This window comes from Ranitomeya imitator, chromosome 3, assembly GCF_032444005.1.
Source record: "Ranitomeya imitator isolate aRanImi1 chromosome 3, aRanImi1.pri, whole genome shotgun sequence".
Taxonomy (NCBI): domain Eukaryota; kingdom Metazoa; phylum Chordata; class Amphibia; order Anura; family Dendrobatidae; genus Ranitomeya; species Ranitomeya imitator.
Genome location: NC_091284.1, coordinates 510,663,078 through 510,675,969, shown reverse-complemented (window position 1 = coordinate 510,675,969; position 12,892 = coordinate 510,663,078). Strand labels below are relative to the sequence as shown.

General features: G+C 46.8%; 1 protein-coding gene across 1 annotated transcript in view; it reads left to right on the top strand.

Moving 5' to 3' along the window:
• Positions 1–10,337, top strand: part of LOC138670405 (putative protein ARB2BP) — a 41,529-nt gene extending 31,192 nt beyond the window's left edge. Inside the window, exon 2 of the mRNA XM_069757697.1 lies at positions 9,100–10,337. Coding sequence (XP_069613798.1) covers positions 9,102–10,172 — 1,071 coding nt within the window. The 5' untranslated portion in view covers positions 9,100–9,101 and the 3' untranslated portion in view covers positions 10,173–10,337. The remainder of the gene's footprint in view (positions 1–9,099) is intronic.
• Positions 10,338–12,892: the final 2,555 nt, after the last annotated feature.

Genomic DNA, 12,892 nt, shown 5'->3' with positions numbered 1-12,892 from the left:
GCTAACAGTGCACAGCTGATACCCCTAAAAGGCAACCTGTCAGCATGATTGTGCCCAGTAACCTACAGACAGTGTCAGGTCGGCGCCGTTATACTGATTAAAATACTTTGGTTTATGAAATCCATCTTGTAGTTGTTGTTTAATCTTTATTTTCCGGGCAAGGCTGTGGGGGGTCTTCATGTGGTACTCTGATTAGCTATTCATACTGATGGATTCTGACAGGTCACTGATCCCTCAGAGACCTTCCCCCTCAGTGACCTCCCCCCTAGTTTACATAATGAATATTATATATACATATCGAATATATAGAGCTGAATGTGTGTGTGTGCGTGTGTCCAGGATTGGCATCTGCACCGTAGCAGCTACAGCCACAAAATTTTGCACAGTCACACGTCTGGACCCCGGGAGCGTCATAGGCTATGTTGTGAGGCGAAATTTTAACCCCGCGCGTTCCAATTCACCAAACAATTTTGCCCCTATCTACATAATGGGGAAAAAGTGAAAGGAAAAGTGTTGGAGGCAAAGTGACAGCTGCCAGATGTGAACAAGGGGGACTTAAAGAGTGAGAGCGATGGCGCCAAAGAGTATATACCGTACAGTTGCTAAGGTGGGGCCCCAACATGAGATACTCACCACACACGGGGATATGAACACACACACCCAAAATGCGCCACACACTACCACGTGCTTGAACACATATACCACCCTCAGCACACATTTCACCACACATACACCAACCTCACCACATAAAAGTCGCCACTCAAAACTCACCACGCGCAAAACTCGCCACCTGCAAAACTAGGCTCACGCAAAACTCACCTCATGGAAAACTTGCACACGCGGAAAAATTGCCACATGCACAAAAGTTGCAACACATGCAAAAGTTGCCTCACACAAAACTTGCACATACTCAAAATGCACCACACATAAAACTCGCCACACGCAAAACTCGCCATGCGCAAAACTTGCTGCACACAACTTGCTACACTAACCTGTCACATGCAACTCGACACATAAAAAGTCGCTACATGCATGTCGCCACATGCAACTCAACACACACAACTTGACACATGAAACTCGCCCTAAAACACACACAAGTCTGGTATTATCCTTCAAAAATAAAAATCTGATTAATAAGCAGACAAACTACAAGAGCAACAAATGTACCATATAGGAAATATGGCAGCTGTCAGTCACATGACCTGTCTATTATGTGTATGTGTGTTAGGGGTCGAGTTCCTGCCTCTGCACAGGGGGAATCTCGGGCCATCTCCGCTGCGGTCTCCCATTCTTCTCCTGCCACAGTGGAGCCTGCTCAGCAGAGACGTCGATCCCAGCGTCTCGCTCAGTCTGACTCTGTGCTAAGAGTTACTGCTGCGTTTCCTGCTTCTCCTATTGAAGTCAGTGCTGGGCAGCAGCGAGCGGACGCTTTTGGGGCTAAGTCCTGCTTTTCACATTCTGAGCATGCCCTGAGTAAGATCTCTCAGTGGAGATCGAGGATCACATGATCAGATACTGCAGCTAAGGTCCTTGTAGCTGTTAGGACTAAATCCTGCTTTGCACTCTGAGCATGCCCAGGGCGAGATCTCTCAGTGGAGATCCAGGGTCACATGCTCAGGTGCTGCAGCACTCCATTGGTCCTTCTTTGTAAGGTCCTAAACATGCTGCAACTATTTAAGGCTCGCATGGCCGCACGGCCATGCGCTAGTATCAAGTCATATGTGCTTTGCGCCAGTGTGGTTATGCATAAGTGTGTTCAGGGACCCGGCTGAAATAAGCCCCTAGAATACCGGCTTCTCCGGTGAGATTGCATGTTATATAACCACAGACTGCTATCAGCTTGGCAGTAAGCTTGTGCTCCTGTGAGGCTAACAGGGCGCAGTGCTTTCCTCTCGCGGCTGCTCTGTGAGGTAACAGAGCTAGTCTATACCGCCAAACAGTGCCACCATTCACTAGCAGCAGGTTCTCCCTGCACGGTGGACCCCGGGCTGCGAACGCACCATTTATAATAAATATCTATTTCTACTCGGTGCGTTCCGCTAGCCCTAACAGTATACTAGCGCCAGGGTCTGGCTAGTAAATGGCGGACGGTCAGCGTTTACAGCGGTACATCCAGCAGCTGGAGGGTAGGTTGGCGGCTCTCGAGCGCACAACCTCAGCTGTGGATGTTACCGCAGTCGCTGTTCAGGCTGCAAGTGTAGCTGCAGCCAGTTTGTCCTCTGCCACCCCTGCTCCGACTTTATCCCGTCTCCCGCTTCCAGACAAGTTTGCTGGTGACAGTAAACAATGTCGGGGATTCGTGAGTCAGTGCTCCATACATCTTGAGCTTCTGGCTGCACGTTTTCCTACGGAACGGGCGAAAGTGGGATTTATTTTATCCCTTTTATCGGGCATGGCGTTGAAGTGGGCAACGCCGCTATGGGAGCGCAATGATCGTGTGGTACAGAGTGCTCCTCTCTTCTTGGACGCTCTGAAACAGGTCTTTTTGGGACCTCGTGTCACCCACGATACCGCGCTCCAATTGTTGGCTACAACCCAGGGTTTGTCCATGGTCAGCCAGTTCGCCGTTCAATTCCGGACTCTGGTCTCGGAGCTGGAGTGGCCGGATAAAGTCCTTATTCCGGTGTTCTGGAGAGGACTGGCAGACCATGTGAAGGACGCCTTGGCCACCAGGGAGATTCCTGCCACACTGGAGGAGCTTATTTCTCTATCTACCCGCATCGACCTCCGTTTTAACGAGCGGAGGTTGGAGCGGGCCCAGTGTAGGCGGAGGTTTCGGCTGGCTCCCACCTTTGCCAGACCTCTAGAATCTTCCGTTCAGGCGTCCGACTCCCATGAGGCCATGGAGGTCTCTCGAGCGGGACCTAAGTCTCGGACCGCTCGAGTACCCGTGGTTTGCAGAAATTGCCAACAAGAGGGACATTATGCCAATAAATGTCCACGGCGGTTGGGTAAACGACCGTGTCTAGTGACCCTTGGAGGAGGTTCTCTAGACACAGCGGCTTTTTCCTCCAAGCTGTCCTTCAAGGGGACAATCATATTAGGCTCTCACTCTCTGACAGTCGAGCTTTGTGTGGACTCCGGAGCTGAGGGGAATTTCATGTCCTCGGCTTTTGCTCTGCGCCATGCAATACCTCTGGTGATGCTCGCCAAACCGGTGACTGTCAGAGTAGTGAACGGGTCAACACTTCCATCTCAGATCACACACCAGACTGTCCCTTTCACGTTAGCTATGTCCCCATCCCACCAGGAGATAGTTTCCCTTCTTGTCCTTCCCGAGGGAATGGATGAGATTCTGCTGGGAATACCCTGGCTCCGTTTCCACTCCCCACATATTGAGTGGTCCTCTGGGAGGATATTGGGTTGGAGTGAATCCTGTAAGGGCAGATGTGTGAAAGAGTGCGTTCAGGTTTCCACCACTGAGATACCCGCAGATCTCTCTTCTCTCACCAAATACTATTGGTCCTATGAAGACATCTTCTCCAAAAAGGCTGCGGAGACCCTTCCACCTCACCGCCCCTATGACTGTCCTGTAGATCTCTTGCCTGGAGCAGAACCTCCTCGGGGACGTGTCTATCCCCTCTCTCTTCCGGAAACGGAGGCCATGTCCCAATACATCCAGGAGAATTTGGCATGAGGGTTCATTAGGAAGTCAGTGTCACCAGCAGGGGCAGGGTTCTTCTTCGTGCAGAAGAAGAATGGAGAATTACGTCCTTGCATAGATTACAGGGGTCTTAACGCCATCACCGTTAAAAATAAGTATCCGCTGCCCCTGATTTCTGAGCTTTTTGATAGGCTAAGGGGAGCTAAGGTATTTACCAAATTGGATCTGCGGGGTGCTTATAACCTGATTCGCATCCGTGAGGGGGACGAATGGAAGACGGCGTTTAACACCAGAGATGGGCACTATGAGTATCTGGTGATGCCCTTCGGGCTCTGTAATGCCCCAGCCGTTTTCCAAGACTTTGTCAACGACATCTTCCGGGATATGCTTTCCACCTCGGTCGTAGTCTATCTGGATGATATTCTCATCTTTTCTACAGATATTGACTCCCACCGGAGAGATGTTGGCAGAGTCTTTGACCTCTTATGGGCAAATTCTCTCTATGCAAAGTTGGAGAAGTGTATGTTTGAGCAGGAGTCTTTACCTTTCCTGGGCTATATCATCTCCGCCCAGGGATTGGCTATGGATCCTGCCAAACTACAGGCTGTGATGGACTGGCAAGAACCCCATTCTCTTAAAGCGGTGCAGCGCTTTATGGGGTTCATTAATTATTACCGCCAGTTCATTCCCCACTTCTCAACTTTGGTAGCTCCCTTGGTAGCCCTCACCAAGAAGGGAGCGAATCCCAAATTGTGGTCTGAAGAGGTCTCCAGGGCCTTTTCTTCTATTAAATCCCGTTTTGCTAGCGCTCCCATCTTGCATCGTCCCGATGTTGATAAGCCGTTCATAATGGAGGTGGATGCCTCTTCCGTTGGTGCAGGAGCAGTCCTCTTCCAAAAGGATGCTCAAGGTCGGAAGCATCCGTGCTTCTTCTTCTCCAAGACCTTCACACCTGCGGAGAGGAATTATTCCATTGGGGACAGGGAGTTGCTAGCGATGAAGCTGGCTTTCTCGGAGTGGAGACATCTCTTGGAGGGGGCTCGTTTTCCCTTTCAGGTCTTCACGGACCACAAAAATGTGTTATACCTGCAGACAGCCCAGCGGCTAAATTCTCGCCAGGCCAGATGGTCCTTGTTCTTCTCCCGGTTCCACTTCACCCTTCATTATCTCGCTGGGGAGAAGAACATTCGTGCAGACGCTCTCTCTCGCTCTGTTGTGTCATCTGAGGAGGAGGAGGGGGAGCCTCATCTTATTGTCCCTTCAGAGAGCCTGAGAACCGTAGCGCCGGTTTCGCTTGAGTCTGTGCCTCCCGGCAAGACTTTTGTGCCCATTAATTTGCGACCGGAGGTTCTCTCTTGGGCTCATGCGTCCAGGGTGGGTGGACACTTTGGGACAAAGAGGACATCTGAGCTACTGGCGAGGACGTACTGGTGGCCACATATGGTCCGGGATGTCAGAGATTATATTCAAGCGTGTGTCTCCTGCGCCAAAAATAAATCTCCTCGTCAAAGGCCAGCTGGGTTACTCTATCCCTTGCCGGTGGCAGGTAGGCCCTGGGAGATGGTCGGGATGGACTTTGTTGTGGGTTTACCCAAGTCTCGCGGCTGTACCATCATTTGGGTCATCACCGATCATTTCTCAAAAATGGTGCATTTGGTGCCGCTACCACGGTTACCTTCTGCACGGGCCTTGGCAGCGTTGTTCATAAAACACATCTTCCGCCTACATGGTATGCCAGACAAAATTGTCAGTGACCGGGGTCCCCAGTTTGCGTCTCGGTTCTGGAGAGAGCTTTGTCGTCTTCTCAGCATTGAGTTGAATCTCTCTTCCGCATATCATCCCGAGACGAATGGGTTGGTAGAGAGGGCCAACCAGACCTTGGTCACATACCTGCGACATTTTGTTTCAGCCAGGCAGGATGACTGGGCATCCTTGCTATCGTGGGCAGAGTTTGCACTGAACAATGCCGTAGCTGACTCCACTGGACAAATGCCATTCCTCCTCAACTATGGTCAGCATCCGCGGGTACCTGTGCCTATGCCCGTGTCTTCCGCCGACTTCAGGGTGGCAGACTGGGCTGTGGAGGCACGGGATATTTGGGACCGCACTCAGGATGCCATTCGGGCCTCCAAGGAGAGAATGAGGTCCTCCGCCGATGCACATCGGCGCCCCGCTCCGACCTTTGCTCCTGGCGACTTGGTGTGGCTCTCCGCCCGTAACATCAGGCTGCGAGTTGAGTCCACTAAGTTTGCTCCTCGCTACTTGGGTCCATTCAAGGTCCTCGAACAGGTTAATCCTGTGGTCTATCGTTTGGCCCTTCCGCCACGCCTGGGTATCACCGACACCTTTCATGTGTCCCTCTTGAAACCCGTGTATATGTCCCGGTTTTCCGAGTCATCTGCTGGGACATCGGGTTCGTCTACGGACGATTACGAGGTAAACGCTATTTTGGGGTGCAAGGTGGTACGTGGCAAAAAATTTTATTTGGTGGACTGGAAGGGTTACGGCCCTGAGGATAGGTCCTGGGAGCCTGCTGAGCACATTCGGGCTCCGCAGCTCATTGCTGCCTTCGAACGTAGCGAGGCCCAAGGAGGGGGGCCCTAGGAGGGGGGGGTAATGTTAGGGGTCGAGTTCCTGCCTCTGCACAGGGGGAATCTTGGGCCATCTCTGCTGCGGTCTCCCATTCTTCTCCTGCCGCAGTGGAGCCTGCTCAGCAGAGACGTCGATCCCAGCGTCTCGCTCAGTCTGACTCTGTGCTAAGAGTTACTGCTGCGTTTCCTGCTTCTCCCATTGAAGTCAGTGCTGGGCAGCAGTGAGCGGACGCTTTTGGGGCTAAGTCCTGCTTTTCACATTCTGAGCATGCCCTGAGTAAGATCTCTCAGTGGAGATCGAGGGTCACATGATCAGATACTGCAGCTAAGGTCCTTGTAGCTGCTAGGACTAAATCCTGCTTTGCACTCTGAGCATGCCCAGGGCGAGATCTCTCAGTGGAGATCCAGGGTCACATGCTCAGGTGCTGCAGCACTCCATTGGTCCTTCTTTGTAAGGTCCTAAACATGCTGCAACTATTTAAGGCTCGCATGGCCGCACGGCCATGCGCTAGTATCAAGTCATATGTGCTTTGCGCCAGTGTGGTTATGCATAAGTGTGTGTTCAGGGACCCGGCTGAAATAAGCCCCTAGAATACCGGCACCTCCGGTGAGGAGATTGCATGTTGTATAACCACAGACTGCTATCAGCTTGGCAGTAAGCTTGTGCTCCTGTGAGGCTAACAGGGCGCAGTGCTTTCCTCTCGCGGCTGCTCTGTGAGGTAACAGCTAGTCTATACCGCCAAACAGTGCCACCATTCACTAGCAGCAGGTTCTCCCTGCACGGTGGACCCCGGGCTGCGAACGCACCATTTATAATAAATATCTATTTCTACTCGGTGTGTTCCGCTAGCCCTAACAATGTGTGAGCTAATATATACTGCCAGGGGGGAGGGCTTCCTGTTGTCTGGGGATTTATCAGGCTGCCAATTTAGCTTACAAATACTGAGGTAAAAATACTGACCAAATAACGTGTGAACGTGGTCTAACACAGGAGGAGAGGACATACAGATATATACTATATACAGGGGAGATGACACACAGATATATACTATATACAGGAGAGATGACACACAGGTATATACTATATACAGGAGGAGATGACACACACATATATACTATACACAGGGGAGATGACACACACACATATATACTATACACAGGGGAGATGACACAGGTATATACTATACACAAGGGAGATGACACACAGGTACTGTATATACTATACACAGTGGAGATGACACACAGGTATATACTATATACAGATGACATACAGGTATATACTATATACAGGGGAGATGACACATATATATATACTATATACAGGAGGAGATGACATGCAGGTATATACAGGGGAGATGACACACATATATACTATATACAGGGGAGATGACACACAGGTATACTATATACAGGAGGAGATGACACACTGGTATATACTATATACAGGGGAGATGACACACGTATATACAGGAGATGACTATATACAGGAGCAGATGACACACAGGTATATACTATATACAGGAGGAGATGACACACCATGGACTCAGATCCTACAGTGCCAGACGTGTCCCACTGCTTAAGCCAGTACATGTCCGGGCCCGTCTGAAGTTTGCTAGAGAGCATTTGGATGATCCAGAGGAGTTTTGGGAGAATGTCCTATGGTCTGATGAAACCAAACTGGAACTGTTTGGTAGAAACACAACTTGTCGTCTTTGGAGGAAAAAGAATACTGAGTTGCATCCATCAAACACCATACCTACTGTAAAGCATGGTGGTGGAAACATCATGCTTTGGGGCTGTTTCTCTGCAAAGGGGCCAGGACGACTGATCCGGGTACATGAAAGAATGAATGGGGCCATGTATCGTGAGATTTTGAGTGCAAACCTCCTTCCATCAGCAAGGGCATTGAAGATGAAACGTGGCTGGGTCTTTCAACATGACAATGATCCAAAGCACACCACCAGGGCAACGAAGGAGTGGCTTCGTAAGAAGCATTTCAAGGTCCTGGAGTGGCCTAGCCAGTCTCCAGATCTCAACCCTATAGAAAACCTTTGGAGGGAGTTGAAAGTCCGTGTTGCCAAGCGAAAAGCCAAAAACATCACTGCTCTAGAGGAGATCTGCATGGAGGAATGGGCCAACATACCAACAACAGTGTGTGGCAACCTTGTGGTCGAAGTGGTGGAACTTGCACTATTGCTGACTGACTAAATACTTTTTTGCCACACTGTATATACTATATACAGGAGGAGATGACACATAGGTATTTACAATATACAGGAGATGACATACAGCAGGTATATACTATTTACAGGGGAGATGACATACAGGTATATACTATGTACAGGAGATGACATACAGGTGTATACTATATATGAGAGATGACAAACATGTATATACTGAGGGGACAATGAGGGGTGTGAGGTGAAAATGAAAAGGTGTGTGCAAAATGAGAGGAGAGAGGGAAAATAGTGGAGTGATCGGAAAATGACAGATATGAGGTCGAAATTACAAGTGTTAGGGGGGAATGAGAGGAGTGAGGGGGAAAATGAGAGGTGTAGGGGAGAAAATGAGAGATGTGAGGGGGAAAATGAGAGGCGTGATGGGAAAATAAGAGAAGTGAGGTGCTATAACTAACCACAGATATTTACCATGCCCAGGCAACTCCGGGCTCTTCAGCTACTTGAAAATAAAAACCTTCTGCAGGCAGGCGTCAGCTGTGGCACCTGCGCTGCAGCATAATCGCATGTGTACTGTAGGAATTGCCTATTAAGTTACATTATTATATTATTGCCTTACAAAAAGCATTATCCACCAGAATTCAGGATTAAACAGACATACAGACACCTATGTTTGCTGCTAGTTTATCCAACTTAAAACATGTCACTTATTTTACTTTTTACTTAGATATGATGGAAGGACTGATGAAATTTACCTCAAGTCTACAAGTTCCTTCTAGTCTGGAAGACTTGCAGTTCTCTTTCAATGAGCATGGGGAGTTGAGGCATTTGGTCACAAAGGAACCATTTGTCTACAATTACTACAAAAATGAACATGAAAGAAATCACAAACGTTACAAGATGCTTGGAGATATGATCACACTTCATGTCTATGAAGTACTTGAGAAACAACTCAACTTTGACAGAATTACTATTCCTATTGATGCCAGTGATGAAGAACAAAAGTCATTCTTCTTTATGAGTAGGGAACCATTGAGTAAGCAGAAAAATTTGTTTGTGCTTCTTCAAGATAGAGGGGTAATCCGTGCTGGACAATGGAGCCAAAAAGTCATTGTCCATCACTCTTTAGACAGAGGAACCCAGATCCCATATATCACCTCTGCTTTAAGAGACAACGGCTCAGTAATTGTTCTCAACCCCAATGACAATTTTGTGGAGATGAAAGAAGAGACCCAAGCTCTTGTCAAAAAAGAAGAGGACGCCGTCTGTGTAGAAACCAGGGATGCATGTAATGTATTTACAGATCAGAAATTTGCTTTCGATAAAAGATGCTGCAGTTCTCCAGAAGAACACACCACCTATGTCTGGGATAACTTTATTTCGAAGAGTGCAGCTACGAATGTGTCATTTATTGCTCATGGGTATGGTGGCTTAGTGTTTATGGATTTGCTTTATAAGAAAAGCCAAGAGGTCATGAGTAAAGTGACTGCTGTGGCTTTCATAGATTCTAGACATCATGCTCAGCATCAAACAAGAACGGACCCAGAAATATGGACTTGGATACAATCACACTGCAGAAGCTGGGTATTAAGTGCCAAGGCGTTAGACAGACCTACTGGGGCTTTAAGAAAGCTAGATTGCTTAAAGGTATCTGCCGGAACTGAAAAAAGTGATCTTGCACCTTCATGTTCTCTTCAGTCTATTTTCCGTTTTCTTAGCAGATCTTCAAAAAGTCGTCGCTATTCAGTTCCGCCAGTACGCACAATGGTTACTAGAAGTTCAGTTAGGAAGTCAATGTAAATAACATGTCTGCACAATAAAACAGATGGTAATGCTGGAAAATATAGGGTACCGAGCACAAGTGGTGCGTCTGTACCCAGTCATGTATGTGTTAGATTCCCATTATTACTTGATTATTATGTATACTTAAGTTGGAGCACACCCTAATAAACATTACAACAATGGAATTAGCATGATGACATGATATGTCACATTAATATTTAGCAATTTCTTATGGAAGACGGAATATCAAATGCTTCTAAATAATACCAGAATACTGTAGTGTTTCCATGCATCAGATGTATGTATTACAGGCACGTGGTATATAAAACAGCCCACGTAGTATATAACACAGGCCACGCAGTATATAGCACAGCCCACGTAGTATATAGCAATGTGGGCACCATATCCCTGTTAAAAAAAAAACAATTAAAATATAGTTGTATACTCGCCTTCCGTCGGCCCCCGGATCCAGCCCAGGCGTTTACCGATGCTCCTAGCGACGCTCTGTTCCCAGTAATGCCTAGTGGCAATAACCCGTGATCATGTAGCGGTCTCACGAGACCACCACGTGATCTCGGGGCATTGCCGCAATACATTCTTGACCCCGGAGCGCGAGGAGCAGGAAAGGCTGCGGAGGAATTCGGAAGGTGAGAATATAACGCGACCAATCAGCGAAGCGTGGTTTAAATCCCGGGCCAGCGCCTGTCGCTGATTGGTCGCAGCCAGCTGGGCGCGACCAATCAGCGAAGCATGATTTAAATCCTGAGCCAATGTCGCTGATTGGTCGCGCCCGGCCGGCCGCGACCAATAAGTGAAATGGTGGGACCGGAGCATTGCAAGGAGCAGAAAAAGCTGCCGCGGTCGCCGGAAGGTGAGAATATCACGATTTTTATTATTTTTAACATATCCTTTTACTATTGATGCTGCATAGGCAGCAACATCAATAGTAAAAAGTTGGTCCAGGATGGTCGGTGATTGGTCGCGGCCGGCCGCGACCAATCAGCAAAGTGTGGTTTAAATCCCACGCCATAACCCGTGATGATGTAGCGGTCTCGCGAGACTGCTAAGTTATCTGGGTAATTTCGCAATGCATCTCTGGGAACGGAAGCTACCGAGAGCATCGCGAGGATCGGGAAAGCTGCGGAGGCGACGGAAGGTGAGAATAGCATGATTTTTTATTATTTTTTATAATTTTTAACATTATATATTTTTACTATTGATGCTGCATAGCCCAGTAGAGGCCCCAGTAGAGAAATTTTGAGACTTCTGGCCTTACCATGTACCTACATACTGAAAAATTATTATTTTATACACTGCTGGTTTTACAAGTTTTCCCACCGACAAAGAATGGAGAGGTATGTAATTTTCATCGTAGGTACACTTCAACTGTGAGAGACAGAATCTAAAAATGAAAACCAGAAAATCACATTGTATGATTTTTACATAATTAAATAGCATTTTATTACATGAAATAAGTATTTGATCGCCTTCCAACAAGCAAGAATTTTAGCTCTCACAGACCTGTTAGTTTTTATTTAACCCCTTAACAACCAGAGGTATTTTTGGTTTTGCATTTTCATTTTTCGCTCCTCTCCTTCCCAAAGCCATAACTTGATATATTTTTGTCAAAATGGCCATGTGAGTTATCGTTTTTTTGCAGGACGAGTTGTACTTTTGATTGGCTTTAACATATTGTGTACTGGAAAATGGGGAAAAAAATTCCAAGTGCGGTGAAATTGCAAAAAAAAGTGCAATCCCACAGTTTTTTTTTTTTTACCATGTTCACCAAATGCTAAAAGTGACCTGCCATTATGATTCTCCAGGTCATTACTAGTTCATAGACACCAAAAATGCCTAGGTTTTTTTTAAGTAGTGAAAAAAAAATTCCAAAGTTTGTTTAAAAAAAAAAAAAAATTGCCATTTTCCAGAACTGTAGCGTCTCCATTTTTCGTGATCTCGGTTTGGGTGAGGGCTTATTTTTGCGTGCCAAGCTGCCGTTTTTAATGATACCATTTTGGTGCAAATACGTTCTTTTGATCATCCATTATTGCATTTTAATGCAATGTTGCGGCTACCAAAAAAACGTAATTCTGGAATTTAGCGATCAGGTTAATCCTTTTATTGACAGATCGTGCGATTCTGAACGTGACGATACCAAATATGTGTATGTTTGATTTTTTTTTTTTCATTTTATTTTGGATTGGGCGAAAGTGTGGTGATTTGAACTTTTATATATATATTTTTTTTAAATATTTTTAAAAAACATTTTTTTTATTTTTTTTACTTTTGGCATGCTTCAATAGTCTGTCTCCATGAGAGACTAGAAGCTGCCACAACCCGATCGTCTCTGCTACATACTGGTGATAATCAGATCGCCTGTATGTGGCAGAATTGCTCACTTGCTATGAGCGCCGACCTCCTCATTGAAGGAAGCTGAAACTCGCAGTGACAGCCCCGAAGCCGGAAAGATCAGCAGATCTGTATGGAGATCTGTATGGAGGAGTGGGCCAAAATCTCTTCTGCAGCGTGTGCAAAGTTGGTCAAGAACTACAGGAAACGTCTGACCTCAGTAATTGCAAACAAAGGTTTCTGTACCAAATCTTAAGTTCTGTTTTAGTATTGTTTTAAATATACTTAATTTGCATTTTATTGCATAAAATATGTAAAAATCATAAAATATGATATACTTGATTTGTTTTTTAAGATTCTGTCAGTAGTAGTGCACCTACGCTAAAAAT